This window comes from Fundulus heteroclitus, chromosome 20 (assembly GCF_011125445.2).
Source record: "Fundulus heteroclitus isolate FHET01 chromosome 20, MU-UCD_Fhet_4.1, whole genome shotgun sequence".
Classification (NCBI taxonomy): Eukaryota; Metazoa; Chordata; class Actinopteri; order Cyprinodontiformes; family Fundulidae; genus Fundulus; species Fundulus heteroclitus.
In genome coordinates, this window is record NC_046380.1 from 45,247,900 (window position 1) to 45,265,824 (window position 17,925).

Below are 17,925 nucleotides of genomic sequence, written 5' to 3' on the forward strand. Positions count from 1 at the left end.
CTGATATAGGGTGGCACGGTGCATGATTCACTGGCCATTCTCCGGTCTCTGGTTCTCCTTAGCTAAGAACTGGCTTGAGCTGCTCCACTCCTTGGATCCCCTTTTTGTGCAGCAGCACAGTGTTCCAGTCTAAAACCTGCTTTACCAGCACTAAAAGGTGCTTCTCACCTCTTTTTCCTGTTATCCCCATGGGGCCTGCAGCATCTATGCAAACTGAACCCCAGGGGACAGTGCTCTTGATGGTTAAGCCATCTGTACGCTGCCCTCGGTGACCTGCGTTCTATTGACCACATACTTCACAGCCCCTCAGCACGCGACAGATGTGTTTAAGTGTGACCCAGAGTTCCTGCTCTTCCAATTCTTTACAGCTTTGTAGCACGCCTGCATGTCGCAAGGCCTCATGCACGCTCCGCACTACCTCATCCACGTACTCATTTGGGACTACCCGACCTCTGGGTGTCCTGTCCCACTTCTCGATCCCGACAAAGACGATTCTTCTTTGTTGGATGTAACGGTCCACTTCATCATTTCCGCGCCAATGCACTCCATCTCTGGTGTGAGCTCTCTGATACTCCACTTGGAGATCCAGGTCCAGCCTCAACTCGGCTATCTTCTTCCACAGGTCATGATGTGCAACTTGTTTCCCTTTGGCAGTTTCAAAACCATTTTCTTCCAAAATGGATAAATCTTCTTTTAGGGCCTGAGCACAGTAATACACTCACCGGCCACTTTATTAGGTACCCCATGCTAGTAACGGGTTGGACCCCCTTTTGCCTTCAGAACTGCCTCAATTCTTCATGGCATAGATTCAACAAGGTGCTGGAAGCATTCCTCAGGGAGTTTGGTCCATATTGACATGATGGCATCACACAGTTGCCGCAGATTTGTCGGCTGCACATCCATGATGCAAATCTCCCGTTCCACCACATCCCAAAGATGCTCTATTGGATTGAGATCTGGTGACTGTGGAGGCCATTTGAGTACAGCGAACTCATTGTCATGTTCAAGAAACCAGTCTGAGATGATTCTAGCTTTATGACATGGCGCATTATCCTGCTGAACGTAGCCATCAGAAGTTGGGTACATTGTGGTCATAAAGGGATGGACATGGTCAGCAACAATACTCAGGTAGGCTGTGGCGTTGCAACGATGCTCAATTGGTACCAAAGGGGCCCAAAGAGTGCCAAGAAAATATTCCCCACACCATGACACCACCACCACCAGCCTGAACCGTTGATACAAGGCAGGATGGATCCATGCTTTCATGTTGTAGACACCAAATTCTGACCCTACCATCCGACTGTCGCAGCAGAAATCGAGACTCATCAGACCAGGCAATGTTTTTCCAATCTTCTATTGTCCAATTTCGATGAGCTTGTGCAAATTGTAGCCTCAGTTTCCTGTTCTTAGCTGAAAGGAGTGGCACCCGATGTGGTCTTCTGCTGCTGTAGCCCATCTGCCTCAAAGTTCGACGTACTGTGCGTTCAGAGATGCTCTTCTGTCCACCTTGGTTGTAACGGGTGGTTATTTGAGTCACTGTTGCCCTTCTATCAGCTCGAACCAGTCTGGCCATTCTCCTCTGACCTCTGGCATCAACAAGGCATTTCCGCCCACAGAACTGCCGCTCACTGGATGTTTTTTCTTTTTCGGACCATTCTCTGTAAACCCTAGAGATGGTTGTGCGTGAAAATCCCAGTAGATTAGCAGTTTCTGAAATACTCAGACCAGCCCTTCTGGCACCAACAATCATGCCACGTTCAAAGTCACTCAAATCACCTTTCTTCCCCATACTGATGCTCGGTTTGAACGGCAGGAGATTCTCTTGACCATGTCTACATGCCTAAATGCACTGAGTTGCCGCCATGTGATTGGCTGCTTAGAAATTAAGTGTTAACGAGCAGTTGGACAGGTGTACCTAATAAAGTGGCCGGTGAGTGTAACTGTCTGTGACAATTTTACCCCTTCTCACCTTCCTCTTTATCAGCTCCAGCAGGTCCTCTAATACTGTAGTCACTTCACCCGCCTGTGCACTCTCTGGGGTCTTACCTTTCTGACGACATTTTTCCTTGTCATGTTGCTTCAGTATGAACCCCTAGTAAGCAACTTGGTCGGGACCTTTAATTGAACCATCAGTGTACAACACCCACTCAGAAGGTTCTGCTTGATCGGGCGCTGACGGCTGCTTCCTGCAGACTGACTGTGCTGGTCCAATCTCAAGGTCAGGGTCGTGTAGAATGTCTTCCCACCGGCCCCATCTGGTGATTTTTCTCATGGGAGAACGTGGGGTTGCAACCATCTGACCCTGGGATTTTCCTGGATCCCAAAGCGTGTTTCTTCCAGAAGGGTCAACTGAAAACTGGGATCCATTCTCTTCAATGGCTTCAGCCATCCTTTGTCTTTGTCGTCTCGAGTTGTCTGCTCCCCCAAAGCCTCTCCTGGGCCCTAGGAGCAGGGATGGGTGCAGACTACTGGCTACTAGCTTTACTGTATGGGTCGGGTCTGTTACCCTCAATAAAGCTCATCCCTCACCTATGCCGACGGTAGTTACTGCGAGGGTTGTGACTGACGGCCGGAGCCAGCCACTTACAATCCTACTCGCCTTCAGATTGTTACAGGTTGTGGTCTATGAAGCAGCCGTTCTCTATCTCAGGGCCCCATGTTGGGCGCCACTTACGATTCCGGCTTTGAACTAAAACCCCACTTCCCACATCCTTCCTATGTTGGGTTAAAGCTCAGACTAGCTGGGGTTCTAAAGACCTCTGAATCTAACGAGTATTACCTTGTTTAGAATTCCTGTGAGACCTTTTCAGCTAGATAAGTAGGATACGACTGGTATTTCATACCAACTCTAGAACCAAAGCTGTATCCAACTGGGACTTATCCTGACAAAATGTCCCAATTCAGCCAAATAAACTCCAAAAGCTTAGAGGAGATCATTCAGCAGCTAAGTTCCCCCTCCTCCTGCCTTGATGTTCTACCCACAGTTTTCCTTAAGAAAGTTTTACCTGTCATAGCGTCTGATTTGACTCAGATAATAAACGCGTCTCTTCTGTCAGGTGCTTTCCCACAGTCACTAAAAACAGCAATTATCAAACCACTGCTGAAAAAGAACAATTTAGACAAACTTCTACTCCAGAACTACAGGCCCATCTCAAACCTCCCCTTTATCAGTAAGATTATTGAAAAAGCTGTATTTCAACAATTAAACACCTTCTTAACAACGACCAGCCGCTTTGACGTTTTCCAGTCTGGCTTCTCACCACAGTACAGAGACCGCCCTGATCAAGGTGTTTAATGACATCCATATAAATACAGATTGTGGAAGAACCACCGTATTGGTTCTATTGAACCTCAGTGCAGCATTCGATACTGTCGATCACTCCATCCTGTTAGAATGCCTGGAGAACTGGGTCGGCCTCTCTGGTACAGCTCTCCACTGGTTTAAATCCTACTTAAAGGACAGGGACTTTTTTGTATCAATAGGTAACTTTACATCAAAGATGACAAAAATCACATGTGGGGTTCCCCAAGGGTCCATCCTGGGTCCCCTCCTATTCAATATCTACATGCTCCCTCTAGCTCAGATAATAAAAAATAACAACATCAGCTACCATAACTATGCAGACGACACACAGCTCTACATCACCATGTCACCAGGTGACTATGAACCCATTGAAGCACTGAGTACATTCTTAGAAGAAATCGATGCATTGTGCCAAACTTTTCTTCAACTGAATAAAAACAAAACTGAAGTAATAATTTTTGGACCAATAGAGGAGAGATCAAAAGTTAGCACACAGCTTCAGTCGCTTCAGCTAGAAACCACTGATCAGGCCCGAAATCTGGGTGTAGTGATGGACTCAGACCTGAACCTCCAAAAGCATTTAAAGACAGTTACAAGGTCGGCTTTCTATCACCTGAAGAACATTTTTAGGATTAAAGGACTAATGTCTCAGCAGGATCTGGAAAAACTAATCCTTGCGTTTATTTTTAGTCAAATTGATTACTGCATCGGTGTTTTCACAGGACTTCCTAAAAAGTGGATCAGAGAGCTGCAGCTGATCCAGAACGCTGCTGCCCGTGTCCTCATTAAGACTAAGAAAGTAGAGCACATAACACCAGTTCTAAAGTCCGGCCACTGGCTCCCTGTATCTCAGAGAATAGACTTTAAAATCCTTCTGTTAGTCTATAAATCCCTAAATGGCTTAGCACCTAAATACATCACAGACTTGTTATCAGTGTATCAACCATCCAGACCATTAAGGTCTTCTGGCCTCAGCCTTCTCTGCAGAACCAGAACCAGAACCAGACATGGAGAAGCAGCATTTAGTTTCTATGCTCCACTTATCTGGAACAAACTTCCAGAAAACTGTAAAGGTGCGAAAAGCCTGAGTTCCTTTAAATAAGGATTAAAAACACATTTGTTTAGGATTGCCTTCATCTGTTCTAGTTAACTGAAACACCACTAGTGTTTTTTTTTTTTAAATGTTTAAAATGTTGTAACATGACCTTAAACAGGCCATTAATGCTGGGACACTGATGAGCTGGAATATTTCAGTATGTCACAGAAAAGAAAAAACAAAAAATCTGTATAATGTATACATTTGAATGATTTTGGGACTGAACCCAAATCGTTGTTAGAGTACTATTTATAAGAAAATGAACCAAAGTTGTTAACAGAAGTTCGTAACAATCTCATATCACTAAGGTCCCCTCCTACTCACATACATAGATGCAAGTGTAAGAATGTGGGGAAAGCCCTTGAGGATATTATTACCTGTTCACACAGTGCAAGATTTTGTATCATCCAATTTTTAAAATTATACATATACTTCACTTCTCCAAAAAAACACACAATCTAACACCTATCCAGGAATTTCACCTATGTGTGACAAATGCAAGGCCTAAGTTGCGATATTCATATTTATGCAATGTGCCCAAAGATCATGGGTGGGCACAGCTGCGCTAATCCGCAAACAGGTAATTGCGCAGCTGAGTTTTGTCCATCGCATTATCATTCATCTAAGTTTATTGGTTTTCAATACCTGTAAGTATGATAACGACATTCACAACAACATATTCATCTGCTGTTTACATCACTGTCCTGGTTCTCAGTACACATCTTCAGACTTCTCCACACACAAGCAGTAGCTATCACAGGTCCACAGAAATGTGCTGTTTTCTTCTTACCTTTCTTGTTCTTGTCATGATGTGGTCGTAATATTGTCGGCTCCCTATGCTCAAAAACAGAGGCGCTGGTATCCACAGTTTTTTTCTTCTTCTGTAAATTGTGCACTGCTATGTAAGCCTTTAAGAGGAAGTGCAACGGAGCTTTCTGGGTTCATTACCAGCCCCACAGGAGGTGGAAGGAGACGTGTGGCTCAGCAGGACTCTAATTTGTCCAACACTTCTGCACAAAACACCGCCTGGCTTACTGCCTACCCTATGGCAATCCTTGAGGGACATTTAACCAGCATGTGTAAGATTGGAAAAACTTGTTTCTACACAGCAATAATGAAACCATTGTTTACTTGTGCTTTGCAGTTCAAAATTAGTCTACATTAAATATAAGTACATTGATTTTACTGATGTTACAACAATAAGGAACCCAAAAAGTTTATTGCACATTTATTAAAAAAAGAGTCTGATGACAGAAGGGATAAAGGACCTCTAGAAAAGGGCAGTTCTGAACTGTGCTCCAGGCTTCCAGCAGTGTTACCAAGTCTGTCTATTATAAGTGACGTTGCAATTGTTCATTAATAATGTTTACAAGCGGCCTCTGTATTACAGTGTTGTGGGTTGCCTGTTGGACTAGTGTTGGGCTTGTTAATTTTCATAGTACTGGTTGCTTGTTTCTCACGTAAGAACTTGCAACTTTGGCTGCCCACACTCACCACTTCTTTAAGATGCTGCTGCCTGGGCACCGAGAGATAGAATATTCTTCTCAAATGTTTTGACTGCCATGTAGAACTTAAAGTCTAAAAGAGGTTAGCGGCTAGTGTTAGCTTCCTCAATTATCCTTATTTATAATCTATTTAATTGTAGTGAAACTAATGATTTTGTTTGCGGAATATGACTTGTGAAGCAAACCTTTTGGTTAGCTGTGCCCATCACTGCCAAAGATCTATTCTTTCTGGACCAAGATGTTTATTTTGGTGTCAGAGATTTTTAGGTCTAAGCACCTTAAACATCATACAACAAAGGGAAAGAAAGGCACAATGACAATTTAGTTGGTTTTATTCGCGAGGAGAGTAGGAAGGGACCGCAGTTACAATCTCCAACCCACTCTGCCGGTCTCAGCGTTCTCCTCTCGATTTTATAAGTTTGGGGTGTTTCCCTAATTACATGACTGAGGCTGTACTGAAGGGTGGGGAAATAAATGGTAAATGGCTTGTACTTGTATAGCGCTTTAACTAGTCTTGACGACCTCCAAAGCGCTTCACACTACAGTTCAGTCATTCACCCATTCGCACACACATTAACACCCTGACGGTAGAGAGCTACGTTAGTAGCTACAGCTGCCCTGGGGCAGACTGACAGAGTCAGTCAACAAGATAGTTACAGCCTCAGTTGTCAACGAAGATACACAGCTGAGCAATCACGTTCAGTCAGCACATAATCTTGTAGCTGAGTCTTCTTGTTTCAAGAAGCGAAGAAACAGAGCATCTCCTGTTGCTTCGCACGGACATGATTAAGCTATCATGTGAGTAGTATGATTATATCAGAAGCCTACATTACTACATCATAACAAGATAAATTGGTTAATGAAGTATAAACATTTATCCCACCATTTCCCCCTGTTTATGGTGTATAATGTCAGATGAAAAATACCGTTAGAAATTTCACTAAACAGACACTTCATCAACGATTTTCGGCTGCTAGATCATGGAGTAACAGCAACATCATCACGTACACTCGGAGGGGTTGTGAGTTTACACCTGGTCAACAAATAAAGTTTCTATGTTACAATTGTCTTCTTCTTCGTCCTGGTCATCTGCGTAGTCACTGGGAGCCAAAAGAGGATACTGTTCCTGTGGAAGAGCTATTGCAGTAGTTATTAACTGCTGCGTTAAACGGGTCAAGATGGCGGCAAACACAGCTGTGGACACACGCACTGATGAAATAAGGGTGCGGTATTTTCCAAAAACATCCAACCATGAGTCCCACATGGACGTGTCCACGCCGGAATGCTTCTTCATTTTACCATTCAGTGACCGTAGGCCTTCGAGGGTAACAGTGAGACTGCCGTCTGAGGCTGTGTTGTTTGGAATAAAAGTACAACATTGCTCACCAAAAATTGCACAGATTCCTCCTTTTTCTGCCGGTAACATGTCAAGAGCAATTCTATTCTGAGAAGCCATGAGTGAAGTCGCAGCCAGTTGTCCATGTACTGCTTCAAAACCACTCAGTGTCCAGTTTCCTAGTCGTTGCACATTGTTATGAAAGTAATTTATTCTGTCCACATTCTTGTTGATAGTACACCACCAGCACAATGCTGATTCAAACCCTATGGCGACTTGATCTACTAATTTGTATTCATCCGGTACCCCTCGTGGGACCCCTATGGCATCTATATATGTGGGGTTGCCAGCTGCTTGCCACGAGATGTCTCTCTTTGCTCTAAAACTCCACTTTTGTGGTAAAGCCCTTGCTACTGGCATCATTAGTTCCGTGACAGTCATGGGGTATACGTTAACAGGTAACAGGAGAGAGACTAAACCACATGTTCCTGATACATTTCTAGGTAATTTATCAAACAACCTGTCATCTGCACACCACCACCAGACGTCCGCTCTAGAAACAGGGGAAAAATGGCGACTGACTGTAACTATAGATTTACACCATGTTGAGGTCAAATTTTCAAACTTCTGTCCAGTATTGGTCATATTAATGCAGGTGAAATTAGTAGGAGCGATTTTGTTCGAGAACAAGGGTTTTTGTGCTGTAGCCAAAGGGTAAATTTTGTCCCATTGTGAACAGTTGGAAGTTGGAATAGTTTTTTTCATTACCTCTAGTAAACATTCAGCATCAATTACTGCTGGAACAACTTGGAGTAGCGGCCTGGGACCCATACACACTACGCAGCTTTGTCCAGACATGTTAGCAGCTTGCTCTACCATTGACAGCCAGTTGTTTGGTCGTCCTGAGACTGCTGTTGTGACCTGAAACCATTCATTGGTAGTAAGCGGGCTGTTTATTATTAAGGGTATCATCTCTGAATCTGTTTTGGGTCCCCGTGTGAGTGTTCCTTCTTACGAGATTTAGTTATTAATTTTGTTTACATTGAAGGTAGTTACATTAGGACACAATCCTAAATAAACACAAGGGTCTTGTTCGTGTTCTCTCAAAATACAAAGCATTAATACATGACAAGGAGGATTTATGTATTGACCGGAGGATTCAGGTTTTTTTGGCAGTGGTTCACTAGTTGTATTGAATGTAAAAATTTAATATTTTCCTGCTAGGTGCATTGTCATTCTTCTTTTCCATATTTTGGCTCTATTGGAGTGGCCATATGATCTTTCTGTCCATCGACCAGTGGTTGCAAAAACATTTCCCCAATAATGTCCTGACTGTTTTAGGCCGGTGCTGTTCAAGTACCAAACGTATCCTTTCCAGGAATCTCCGCTGTAGCCTCCTATCTTTATTTTGCTGATGTCCTGTACCAGAACTGCCTGAAATTTTGTGCTGTTATAACAGAAATACAGATCTCCTGTTCTTCTATGTTCTTTTTTGAAACGTGGGTTCAGGAAGGGCGTTGATAATTCAGGTGATTTGTCATAGTAGTCTATTGTGGTTTCTACCAGATTGAAGAAAACGCTCGCAACTATCAGTAAAGGGGTATTCATTTTGCCTCTTTAGTGTAATACAGCTTAATGTGTCATTCAAGCCGAATTCCTCTACTTGGTTCCGTATCCTCTTTTTCTTCACCGACTTTCGGATCTTCCCGACTCTATATGTCTGGGTCCACCCTATTATCGGACTGTTAAGTACTTCCCCTATCGGAGCTTTCAGCCTGACTGACCTTTTTACAATGAGATAAATGGATCCAGGTGGACCTTTCTGCTATTTTTACTGCTGTAGGGGTGGTAAGGAGCACTTGAAAAGGTCCTTCCCACTTGGGTGAATGTCAGTGTTTCCTCTTAATGCTTTTGATCAGCACCCAGTCTCCTGGTTCCACTAACTGGATCTCCTGTTGAGACACGGAGGGAGACTCATCAGTGCTGTGCAGTTTCTGTTTTTCCAACATTTTTCTCATATAGTCTGCTAAATCAGTTTCCTCTTTCAGTTCCCAATCATTCTTAAAATATGGCAGCCTGTACTGCCTGCCAAACAATGTATCATAGGGGGTTAAACCTGCTGATGTTGTAATATTATAGTGTAGCTTGACTAGGTCTAGACACTGAGTCCATGGTCTTCCTGTTTCCTCGATGCACTTTTTTAGTCTGTTTTTTAATGTGCCGTTAGTTCTTTCAACAAGTCCTGCGCTCTGAGGGTGATATGAACAATGATTCTTTAAGTTTATGTGAAAGCACTATCTTTTTGATCACTTAGTTTACAATATGAGTGCCATTGTCACTGTAGATTTTTTCTGGTATACCATATCTAGGTATAATGTCTTTGCACAAAGCTTTAGCTACTGTTATTGCATCTGGGTGCTTTGCTGGAAACAGTTCTGTCCATTTGTCTAAGTGTTTAATTTTATCGGGATCCCTGGCTTTCAAAAAATTTCCAGTCACTGCATTTTAATCCTTGCCTTAATTTGCTCGAGCTTTTTCCCATTTTGAATCAATTTGGTCCAGTGTGTTAACACCTAGGGTGTTCTAAAACACTGGGGTTTGTTTTTCAGAAGGACAATACTAAAAACTATTGTGGTAATTTCTGCTTCAACCTTTTCAGGTGAGAAATTCTTTCCTTTGCATCCACAAAAGTCGTATTGTACTTTTCCTGCTTTTTTAGTATGGAGCAATAGAACCTAGTGGTTATATTGTTCCCAATCACACTCTCAGTCATACTTTTAAGGCCTATTTACCTGAACTAGTTCCACTTCTTTTATAGACGAAAAATATCCTACTTTTACCACAGACAGACAGGAGTTATTTAGCTCTATTTTGTTTTGCCTGAACAGGGTATAGAATCCCTCGGGTCTTTTTTTTTATAGACGTAAAATATCCTAATTTTACCACAGACAGTTCCGGGGGCCTGCTCCCCTGGTAGGAACTTATTTTACTGTATTTTGTCTTTTTCACTCAGGTTCTTGTTTTAATGAAAACCTACTTACGGAATTTACAGGACTCCATCGTCCTCCTTTGTGCCTTAATCCCTCGGATCACCGTCAACATTCAGAATCCTAGGGGACGGTAGGAAACCCAGTCCCGTTAAAGGGTCTGAAGGACTCTTCAGTACTGCTGTGGCCACAGTCTTTCTGGATTTCACCCGCGTCCACCAGTATCTTCAGGTATGTTGGTCTCCGGCTCGAAGGACCAAGTTAATGTCAGGTCTAAGCACCTAAAACATCGTACAACAAAGGGAAAGAAAGGCACAATGACAATTTAGTTGGTTTTACTCGCGAGGAGAGTAGGAAGGGACCGCAGTTACAATCTCCAACCCACTCGGCCGGTCTCAGCGTTCTCCCCCTTGTTTATATCAGAAGATTGCTTTAACAGAAGATTACTACATCATAACAAGATAAATCTGTTAATGAAGTATAAACATTTATCCCAACAGAGATCATTGGGACTGTGATCAAGCCAAACCCTCTGCTCATTATTTTTGGGGTATTTGAATCCTTCCAAACATTAAGCAAAGCACAAAAATCTTTTATTTCATATGGCTTTATAATAGTAAAAACAAATTATTGTCACATTATGGAAAAGTACAGATGTGCTGTCAACTAAGATATGGTTAGATGGTATAACTAACAAACTCCTCTTGGAAAGAATAAGGTATATCTTGAGTGATGAACTACAACAGTATGATTAAACTTGGCAACCCTTTGCCTTTTAAATACAGGTGCATCGTCACAATCAACCTTGAGAGCACAGTATACCTTTTGAACTGATGGCTGGGGTTAGTTTTGCTTTCACAGCTGTCTCAACTGACTTGAATGTGGTGAATGTATGCATTTGTTTTTCTGAAAACCAGAATAAAAAGATGAGTTTTTCTTACACGTGTTTACGCTTTATGTAAATTAAAACTTCAGCTCACAGCTAGAAATGCTGATGTGTTTGTATCTATAGTTCTAAACTACTATTCTTTTGAATTTACTGTCTGCAGAACTTTGTAATACAGCTTTGCAAATAACTCTACAGACTTGTTGACATGTGGAAGGTTTATCACAATACCAAATTTTCAAAGTCGATACCGACTCTAACAAAAATACAAAATGTACATATTCTTAATCAGGACAAAACCAAAAAGTAGGGGCCAATTCAGTCCATGTTTAGATAAATGTATAATTTAATAATCACTTCCTTATTTGACAAGACAGGAGGAAAGATAACACTCGTAAGTTGTAATATGCAAATTTTTTATTATGTTTGCTTTTTTTGTGTGCTACTGTACCTACTTCCATAAGCCTGTCATTTGGCTGTTAATACAAATAAATGTTGCTACTCAGTATGGATGGGTATTGAATTCTGTACTTCTATAGGTACTGACCGAATCCCGTCGGTACTACAGGGTACTGATTCATGTAAAGTCAAACGGTACCATGTTTTGGTACCTTAAAGCATTACTGTGACAATGAGAGATCTGAAGATTGGGTGATTTTTCATGCCGAACATGGACACAGCATTGTAGGCACAAGAGTATAATGACATCAGTAGCCTGTGGTTTCAGTAAGCAAAGCATGGCTGACAGAAAGCTCCTGCAAGTCTGGCTTCACTTTCCAAAATGTGATACAGATTACTCTCGCTGCAATATTTGTGAGGCAAAGTACAAGGGCACCTGGTCAGTGCTGCCAATTTAGCAAATTTCTCGCTATCTTTAGCAACTTTTCAGGGGCCTCCAGCTACCATTTTTCAAAAAAGCGACCTGTTAAAAATCTAGCGACTTTATTCTGTTATCGGCAACTTCCCAAGAAAGCACTAATCATTCTGCTTTCTTAAATGAAAGCAGAATGCTTTCATTAAAAAAAACAAAAAATATTCTGCCATCATTGTCTTCGGAGAGTGCCGAGTGCTGCCTCCTCCCAACTTATCCAAGCACTGTCTCACATACAGACAGACAGCTGCTGATGCTGCCTTGTTCTTTAACTCGACTGTAATCAGAGCAAAGACAGCAGAGAGGAAAGCCTCTGTTCCTCATTGCAAATGTATCTAGCCCTGATTTACAAACCAAAATAAAATATTGTTTTTAATATTGTTTTTTTTTCTTTGAAACTTGCACTAAAATAATTCCCTGAATTTTATTCATACATAACTTTAATCCACGTCCCAAGAGCCAGCTTCTGCAGCCGAGGATCGGAACGCCAAGGTCCCCGCCCTCTACTGCTACCCGTTGCACAATGCACCCGACCCCTTTGGCCCCTCTGACAGGTGGTGAGCCCATCGGAAGGGGGACCCATGTCACCTCTTCGGGCTGAGCCCGGCCGGGCTCCATGGGCAAAAGCCCGGCCACCAGACGCTCGCCAACGTGCCCCACCTCCAGGCCTGGCTCCAGAGTGGGGCCCCGGTGACCCGCGTCCGGGCGAGGGAACACGAGGTCCAACAATCGTACTCATCATAAGGGGAGTTTTGGGCTGCGCTTTGTCTGGTCCCTCACCTAGGACCTGTCTGCCTTGGGTGACCCTACTAGGGGCTTAAAGCCCCTGACAGCATAGCTCCTAGGATCATTGGGACACTCAAACCCCTCCACCACGGTAAGGTGGCAGCCCAGAGGGGCCAAAGGGGTCGGGTGCATTGTGCAACGGGTAGCAGTAGAGGGCGGGGACCTTGGCGTTCCGATCCTCGGCTGCAGAAGCTGGCTCTTGGGACGTGGAATGTCACCTCTCTGGTGGGGAAGGAGCCTGAGCTTGTGCGCGAGGTTGAGAGGTTCCGACTAGAGATAGTCGGACTCACCTCGACGCACCGCTCTGGCTCCGGAACCAGTCTCCTTGAGAGGGGCTGGACATTCTTCCACTCTGGAGTTGCCCATGGTGAGAGGCGCCGAGCTGGGGTTGGCATACTTGTTGCCCCCCATCTCGGTGCCTGCACGTTGGGGTTTTCCCCGGTGAACGAGAGGGTGGCCTCCCTCCGCATTCGTGTGGGGGGACGGGTTCTGACTGTTGTTTGCGCTTATGCGCCAAACAGCAGTTCAGATTACCCACCCTTTTTGGAGTCCTTGGAAGGGGTACTGGAGAGTGCCCCTCCTGGGGACTCCCTCGTTTTGCTGGGGGACTTCAACGTTCACGTGGGCAATGACAGTGGGACCTGGAGGGGCGTGGTTGGGAGGAATGGCCCACCTGATCTGAACTCGAGTGGTGTTTTGTTGTTGGACTTCTGTGCTCGTCATGGATTGTCCATCACAAACACCATGTTCAAGCATAAGGGTGTCCATATGTGCTCTTGGCACCAGGACACCCTAGGTCGCAGTTCAATGATCGACTTTGTTGTCGTTTCATCTGATCTGCGGCCGTATGTCTTGGACACTCGGGTGAAGAGAGGGGCGGAGCTCTCCACCGACCACTACCTGGTGGTGAGTTGGCTCCGATGGCGGGGGAGGAAGCCGGTCCGACCGGGCAGGCCCAAACGTACTGTGAGGGTTTGCTGGGAACATCTGGCAGAGTCCCCTGTGAGGCGGAGCTTTAACTCCCACCTCCGGGAGAACTTTAAACACGTCCCGAGGGAGGCGGGGGACATTGAGTCTGAATGGACCATGTTCCACGCCTCTATTGTTGAGGCGGCTAGTCGGAGCTGCGGTCGCAAGGTTGTCGGTGCATGTCGCGGCGGCAACCCTCGAACCCGCTGGTGGACACCAGCGGTGAGGGAAGCCGTCAAGCTGAAGAAGGAGTCCTACCGGGCTTTTTTGGCCTGTGGGACTCCGGAAGCAGCTGATGTGTACCGGCAGTCGAAGCGGCAGGCGGCTCGGCTGGTCGCCGAGGCAAAAACTCGGGCGTGGGAAGAGTTCGGAGAGGCCATGGAGAAAGACTTCCGTACGGCTTCGAAGCGATTCTGGTCCACTATCCGGCGTCTCAGGAGGGGGAAGCAGTGCAGTACCAACACTGTTTACAGTGGGGGTGGTGTGCTGCTGACCTCGACTCGGGACGTCGTGCGTCGGTGGGCGGAATACTTCGAAGACCTCCTTAATCCCACCAACACGTCTTCCATTGAGGAAGCAGAGCCTGAGGACTCTGGGTCGGGTTCTCCCATCTCTGGGGCTGAGGTTGCCGAGGTTGTTAAAAAGCTCCTCGGTGGCAAGGCCCCGGGGGTGGATGAGATTCGCCCTGAGTACCTTAAGGCTCTGGATGTTGTGGGGCTGTGTTGGTTAACGCGGCTCTGCAACATTGCGTGGACATCGGGGGCAGTTCCCCTGGATTGGCAGACTGGGGTGGTGGTCCCCCTATTTAAAAAGGGGGACCGGAGAGTGTGTTCCAACTACAGGGGAATCACACTCTTAAGCCTCCCTGGTAAGGTCTATTCAGGGGTTCTGGAAAGGAGGGTCCGTCGGATAGTCGAATCTCGGATTCAGGAAGAGCAGTGTGGTTTTCGTCCTGGCCGTGGAACACTGGACCAGCTCTATACCCTCAGCAGGATTCTTGAGGGGGCATGGGAGTTTGCCCAACCAGTCTACATGTGCTTTGTGGATCTGGAGAAGGCATTCGACCGTGTCCCCCGGGGGATCCTGTGGGGGGTACTCCGGGAGTATGGAGTACCGGACCCTTTAATAAGGGCTGTCAGGTCTCTGTACGACCGGTGTCAGAGTCTGGTCCGCATTGCCGGCAGTAAGTCGGACTCGTTTCCGGTGAGAGTTGGACTCCGCCAAGGTTGCCCTTTGTCACCGATTCTGTTCATAACTTTTATGGACAGAATTTCTAGGCGCAGCCAAGGTGTTGAGGGGATCCGTTTTGGTGGCCTTAGGATTGCGTCTCTGCTATTCGCGGATGACGTGGTCCTATTGGCTTCATCAGGGCGTGATCTACAGCTCTCACTGGAGCGGTTCGCAGCCGAGTGCGAAGCGGCCGGGATGAAAATCAGTGCCTCCAAATCCGAGACCATGGTCTTGAACCGGAAAAGGGTAGAGTGCCTTCTCCGGGTTGGGGAGAATGTGCTGCCCGGGAGATCGACAGGCGGATTGGTGCAGCGTCTGCTGTGAAGCGGGCGCTGTACCGATCCGTTGTGGTGAAGAGAGAGCTGAGCCAAAAGGCGAAGCTCTCGATTTACCGGTCGATCTACGTTCCTACCCTCATCTATGGTCACGAGCTTTGGGTCGTGACCGAAAGAACGAGATCCCGGATACAAGCGGCTGAAATGAGTTTTCTCCGTAGTGTGTCTGGGCTCTCCCTTAGAGATAGGGTGAGAAGCTCAGTCATCCGGGGAGGACTCAGAGTAGAGCCGCTGCTCCTCCACGTCGAGAGGAGCCAGTTGAGGTGGCTCGGGCATCTGGTCAGGATGCCTCCTGGACGCCTCCCTGGTGAGGTGTTCCGGGCACGTCCCACCGGGAGGAGGCCCAGGGGAAGACCCAGGACACGCTGGAGGGACTATGTCTCCCGGCTGGCCTGGGAACGCCTTGGGATTCCTCCTGAGGAGCTGGCCCAAGTGGCTGAGGAGAGGGACGTCTGGGCCTCCCTACTGAAGCTGCTGCCCCCGCGACCCGACCCCGGATAAGCGGAAGAAGACGGACGGACGGACGGACATAACTTTAATCCTGTATTCACCTCATTCACCGTGTGCCTGTAATAACTGTAAAAAGTCATTTTATGTGCTGTGGATTCTGGCAATGTAATAAAATTCACAAATTATTTAATAAGTTTTAATTTGGATTTGTATGGATTTAATTTGTAAATCCATACAAGTTTTTCTATTGAGAAATAAATACATTAAATTGAAGAAAAAAAATAGAGATTTTATTAATAAACTAACATTTATTACTACATAAACACATAAAAGTACCGAAACTAGGTACCGTTAAGTATCGGTATTGATTCCTATGTACAGGGTATTGGTACCGTATCAGATGTGAAAGGTAAGCTAAGTTGAATTGTGTTTTAAGAGAAATATGGATCTGGTGGAACATGTATTTTACATTGTAAACGATCAGGGTACAGCATCCATGCAAATATATTCAATAGCAGCTCTGTACAATTCCTTCCTTTCTAGTAATTTTGCATACTATTTTTAATGATCAGAGGCTCCTACTTTTCTCCTCCAATTGTCAGCTTCAGTCTGGCTCCACTCTAACCTCTGTTATTATTAGCAACATTAGCCTCCATTACTTTTACAACCAAACGTTGGAGTAATGGAAGAGGGCACACTGGTTTGTTTCGTAGCCTCACTATTTTGTAGCTGACTTAGGTGTCAGTGAATTTACATTAGCTAATGTCATCTGGGAGGTTTACCACTTCACTGTTGCAGATGCAAGAGCTTTACTTATCTTTTTACATTGCTCTCAAGCATCAATGTCATGGCCCTTAGCTTGTAGTGATAGCGCAGCATTTCATTTCTTTCTGTCTGTCTGGCTCATTGAGAAAGTACCATACCTCTGAACAATGCTTTTGTCTTTGCGTTGTCGGCTAAAGAGAGTTGCATATGTTTTTTTTGCCATGTTAGCAGAGTTTAAAAACGAAAAGCTTATTGTCTTGGTCAGATGGTCTTGGTCTTCTCTAACCCCCAGTTAGTCGAGGCAGATGACCGTTTATACTGAGCCTGGTTATGCTGGAGGTTTTTCCTTCCCGTCAAAGGGGAGTGTTCCTCCCCTCTGTCACTTTAGGCTTGCTCAGTATGAGGGATTGCTACAAAGCCATGGACAATGCAGGCGACTGTCCCTGTGGCTCTATGCTCTTTCAGGAGTGAATGCTGCTTGTCAAGACTTGATACAATCTACTGGGTTTCCTTAGATAGGAAACTTTTGGACCAATCTGTATAATCTGATTGAATTTGACTTTGTAAAGTGCCTTGAGATGAAATGCATCATGAATTGGTGCTGTATAAATAAAATTGGATTGAATTGTCTGCAGAGAGAGGAGAGGCTGAGTATCTCTGTTAGTCAGATAAACTGGGTAAATGTGAAATTGTCAGTTTATATTGCTTTTTATGCCAATTTATATTTTTGAATAATATTTTTTTAGTACTGATCATATTGAAATTTTAATTATTTTGAGGACCCTAATATCTGGCCAGTATCACCATTGGAACTAAAAGAATTAACACCGGTTTCTCAGTAGCAATTTTATTAATTTAACCCTTGCCCCTTTATTAAAGAGATACATTCATTGGGGACTACCACTGTGGGCAACCCTGGTAAAGATTTCCAAAATCCTCTAAATAAGTTCATCACATAGTAAAAAAAGGAAAAAAATCATTTAGCAAATGCACACGGCAATTTTTAATGTTTCTCTCCTCATGTAAAACAGAATGACAGCACAGTGAAACCCCACAGTTCAATAAAGTAACTTATTTTTAAATATAAAAAGATTTAATTATTTTTGTAGAAAAGTTTTGTTTTGGCTGAATTAAGGATACAAATCAAATAAGTAACAATGAAAAAAGTATAAACCATCTGAAAACAAGCATTGTTCTCTCAGGACATAGCCACCATGCAGTTCTGTGCCAACAAGCTGGATAAAAAGGATTTCTTTGGCAAGTCTGATCCTTTTCTCGTCTTCTACCGGAGCAATGAAGATGGAACGTAAGTATTTTTTTATCCACAGTACACCTCTTCGGCCTCAGCCAACACCATTGAGCTGTGCCTCTGTTGCAGTTTTTTCTGTCTTGTTAATTAAAGCAA

The 17,925-nt window shown here is 44.7% G+C and overlaps 1 protein-coding gene across 2 annotated transcripts in view; it reads left to right on the forward strand.

Annotated features, from left to right (window-relative positions):
- LOC105933703 (copine-9) overlaps positions 1–17,925 on the forward strand; it is a 299,289-nt gene that overhangs the window by 142,917 nt on the left and 138,447 nt on the right. For both annotated transcript variants that reach the window (XM_036151288.1, XM_036151289.1), the window contains one exon: positions 17,723–17,826. In XM_036151288.1, the coding sequence (XP_036007181.1) occupies positions 17,723–17,826 (104 nt within the window). The remainder of the gene's footprint in view (positions 1–17,722; positions 17,827–17,925) is intronic.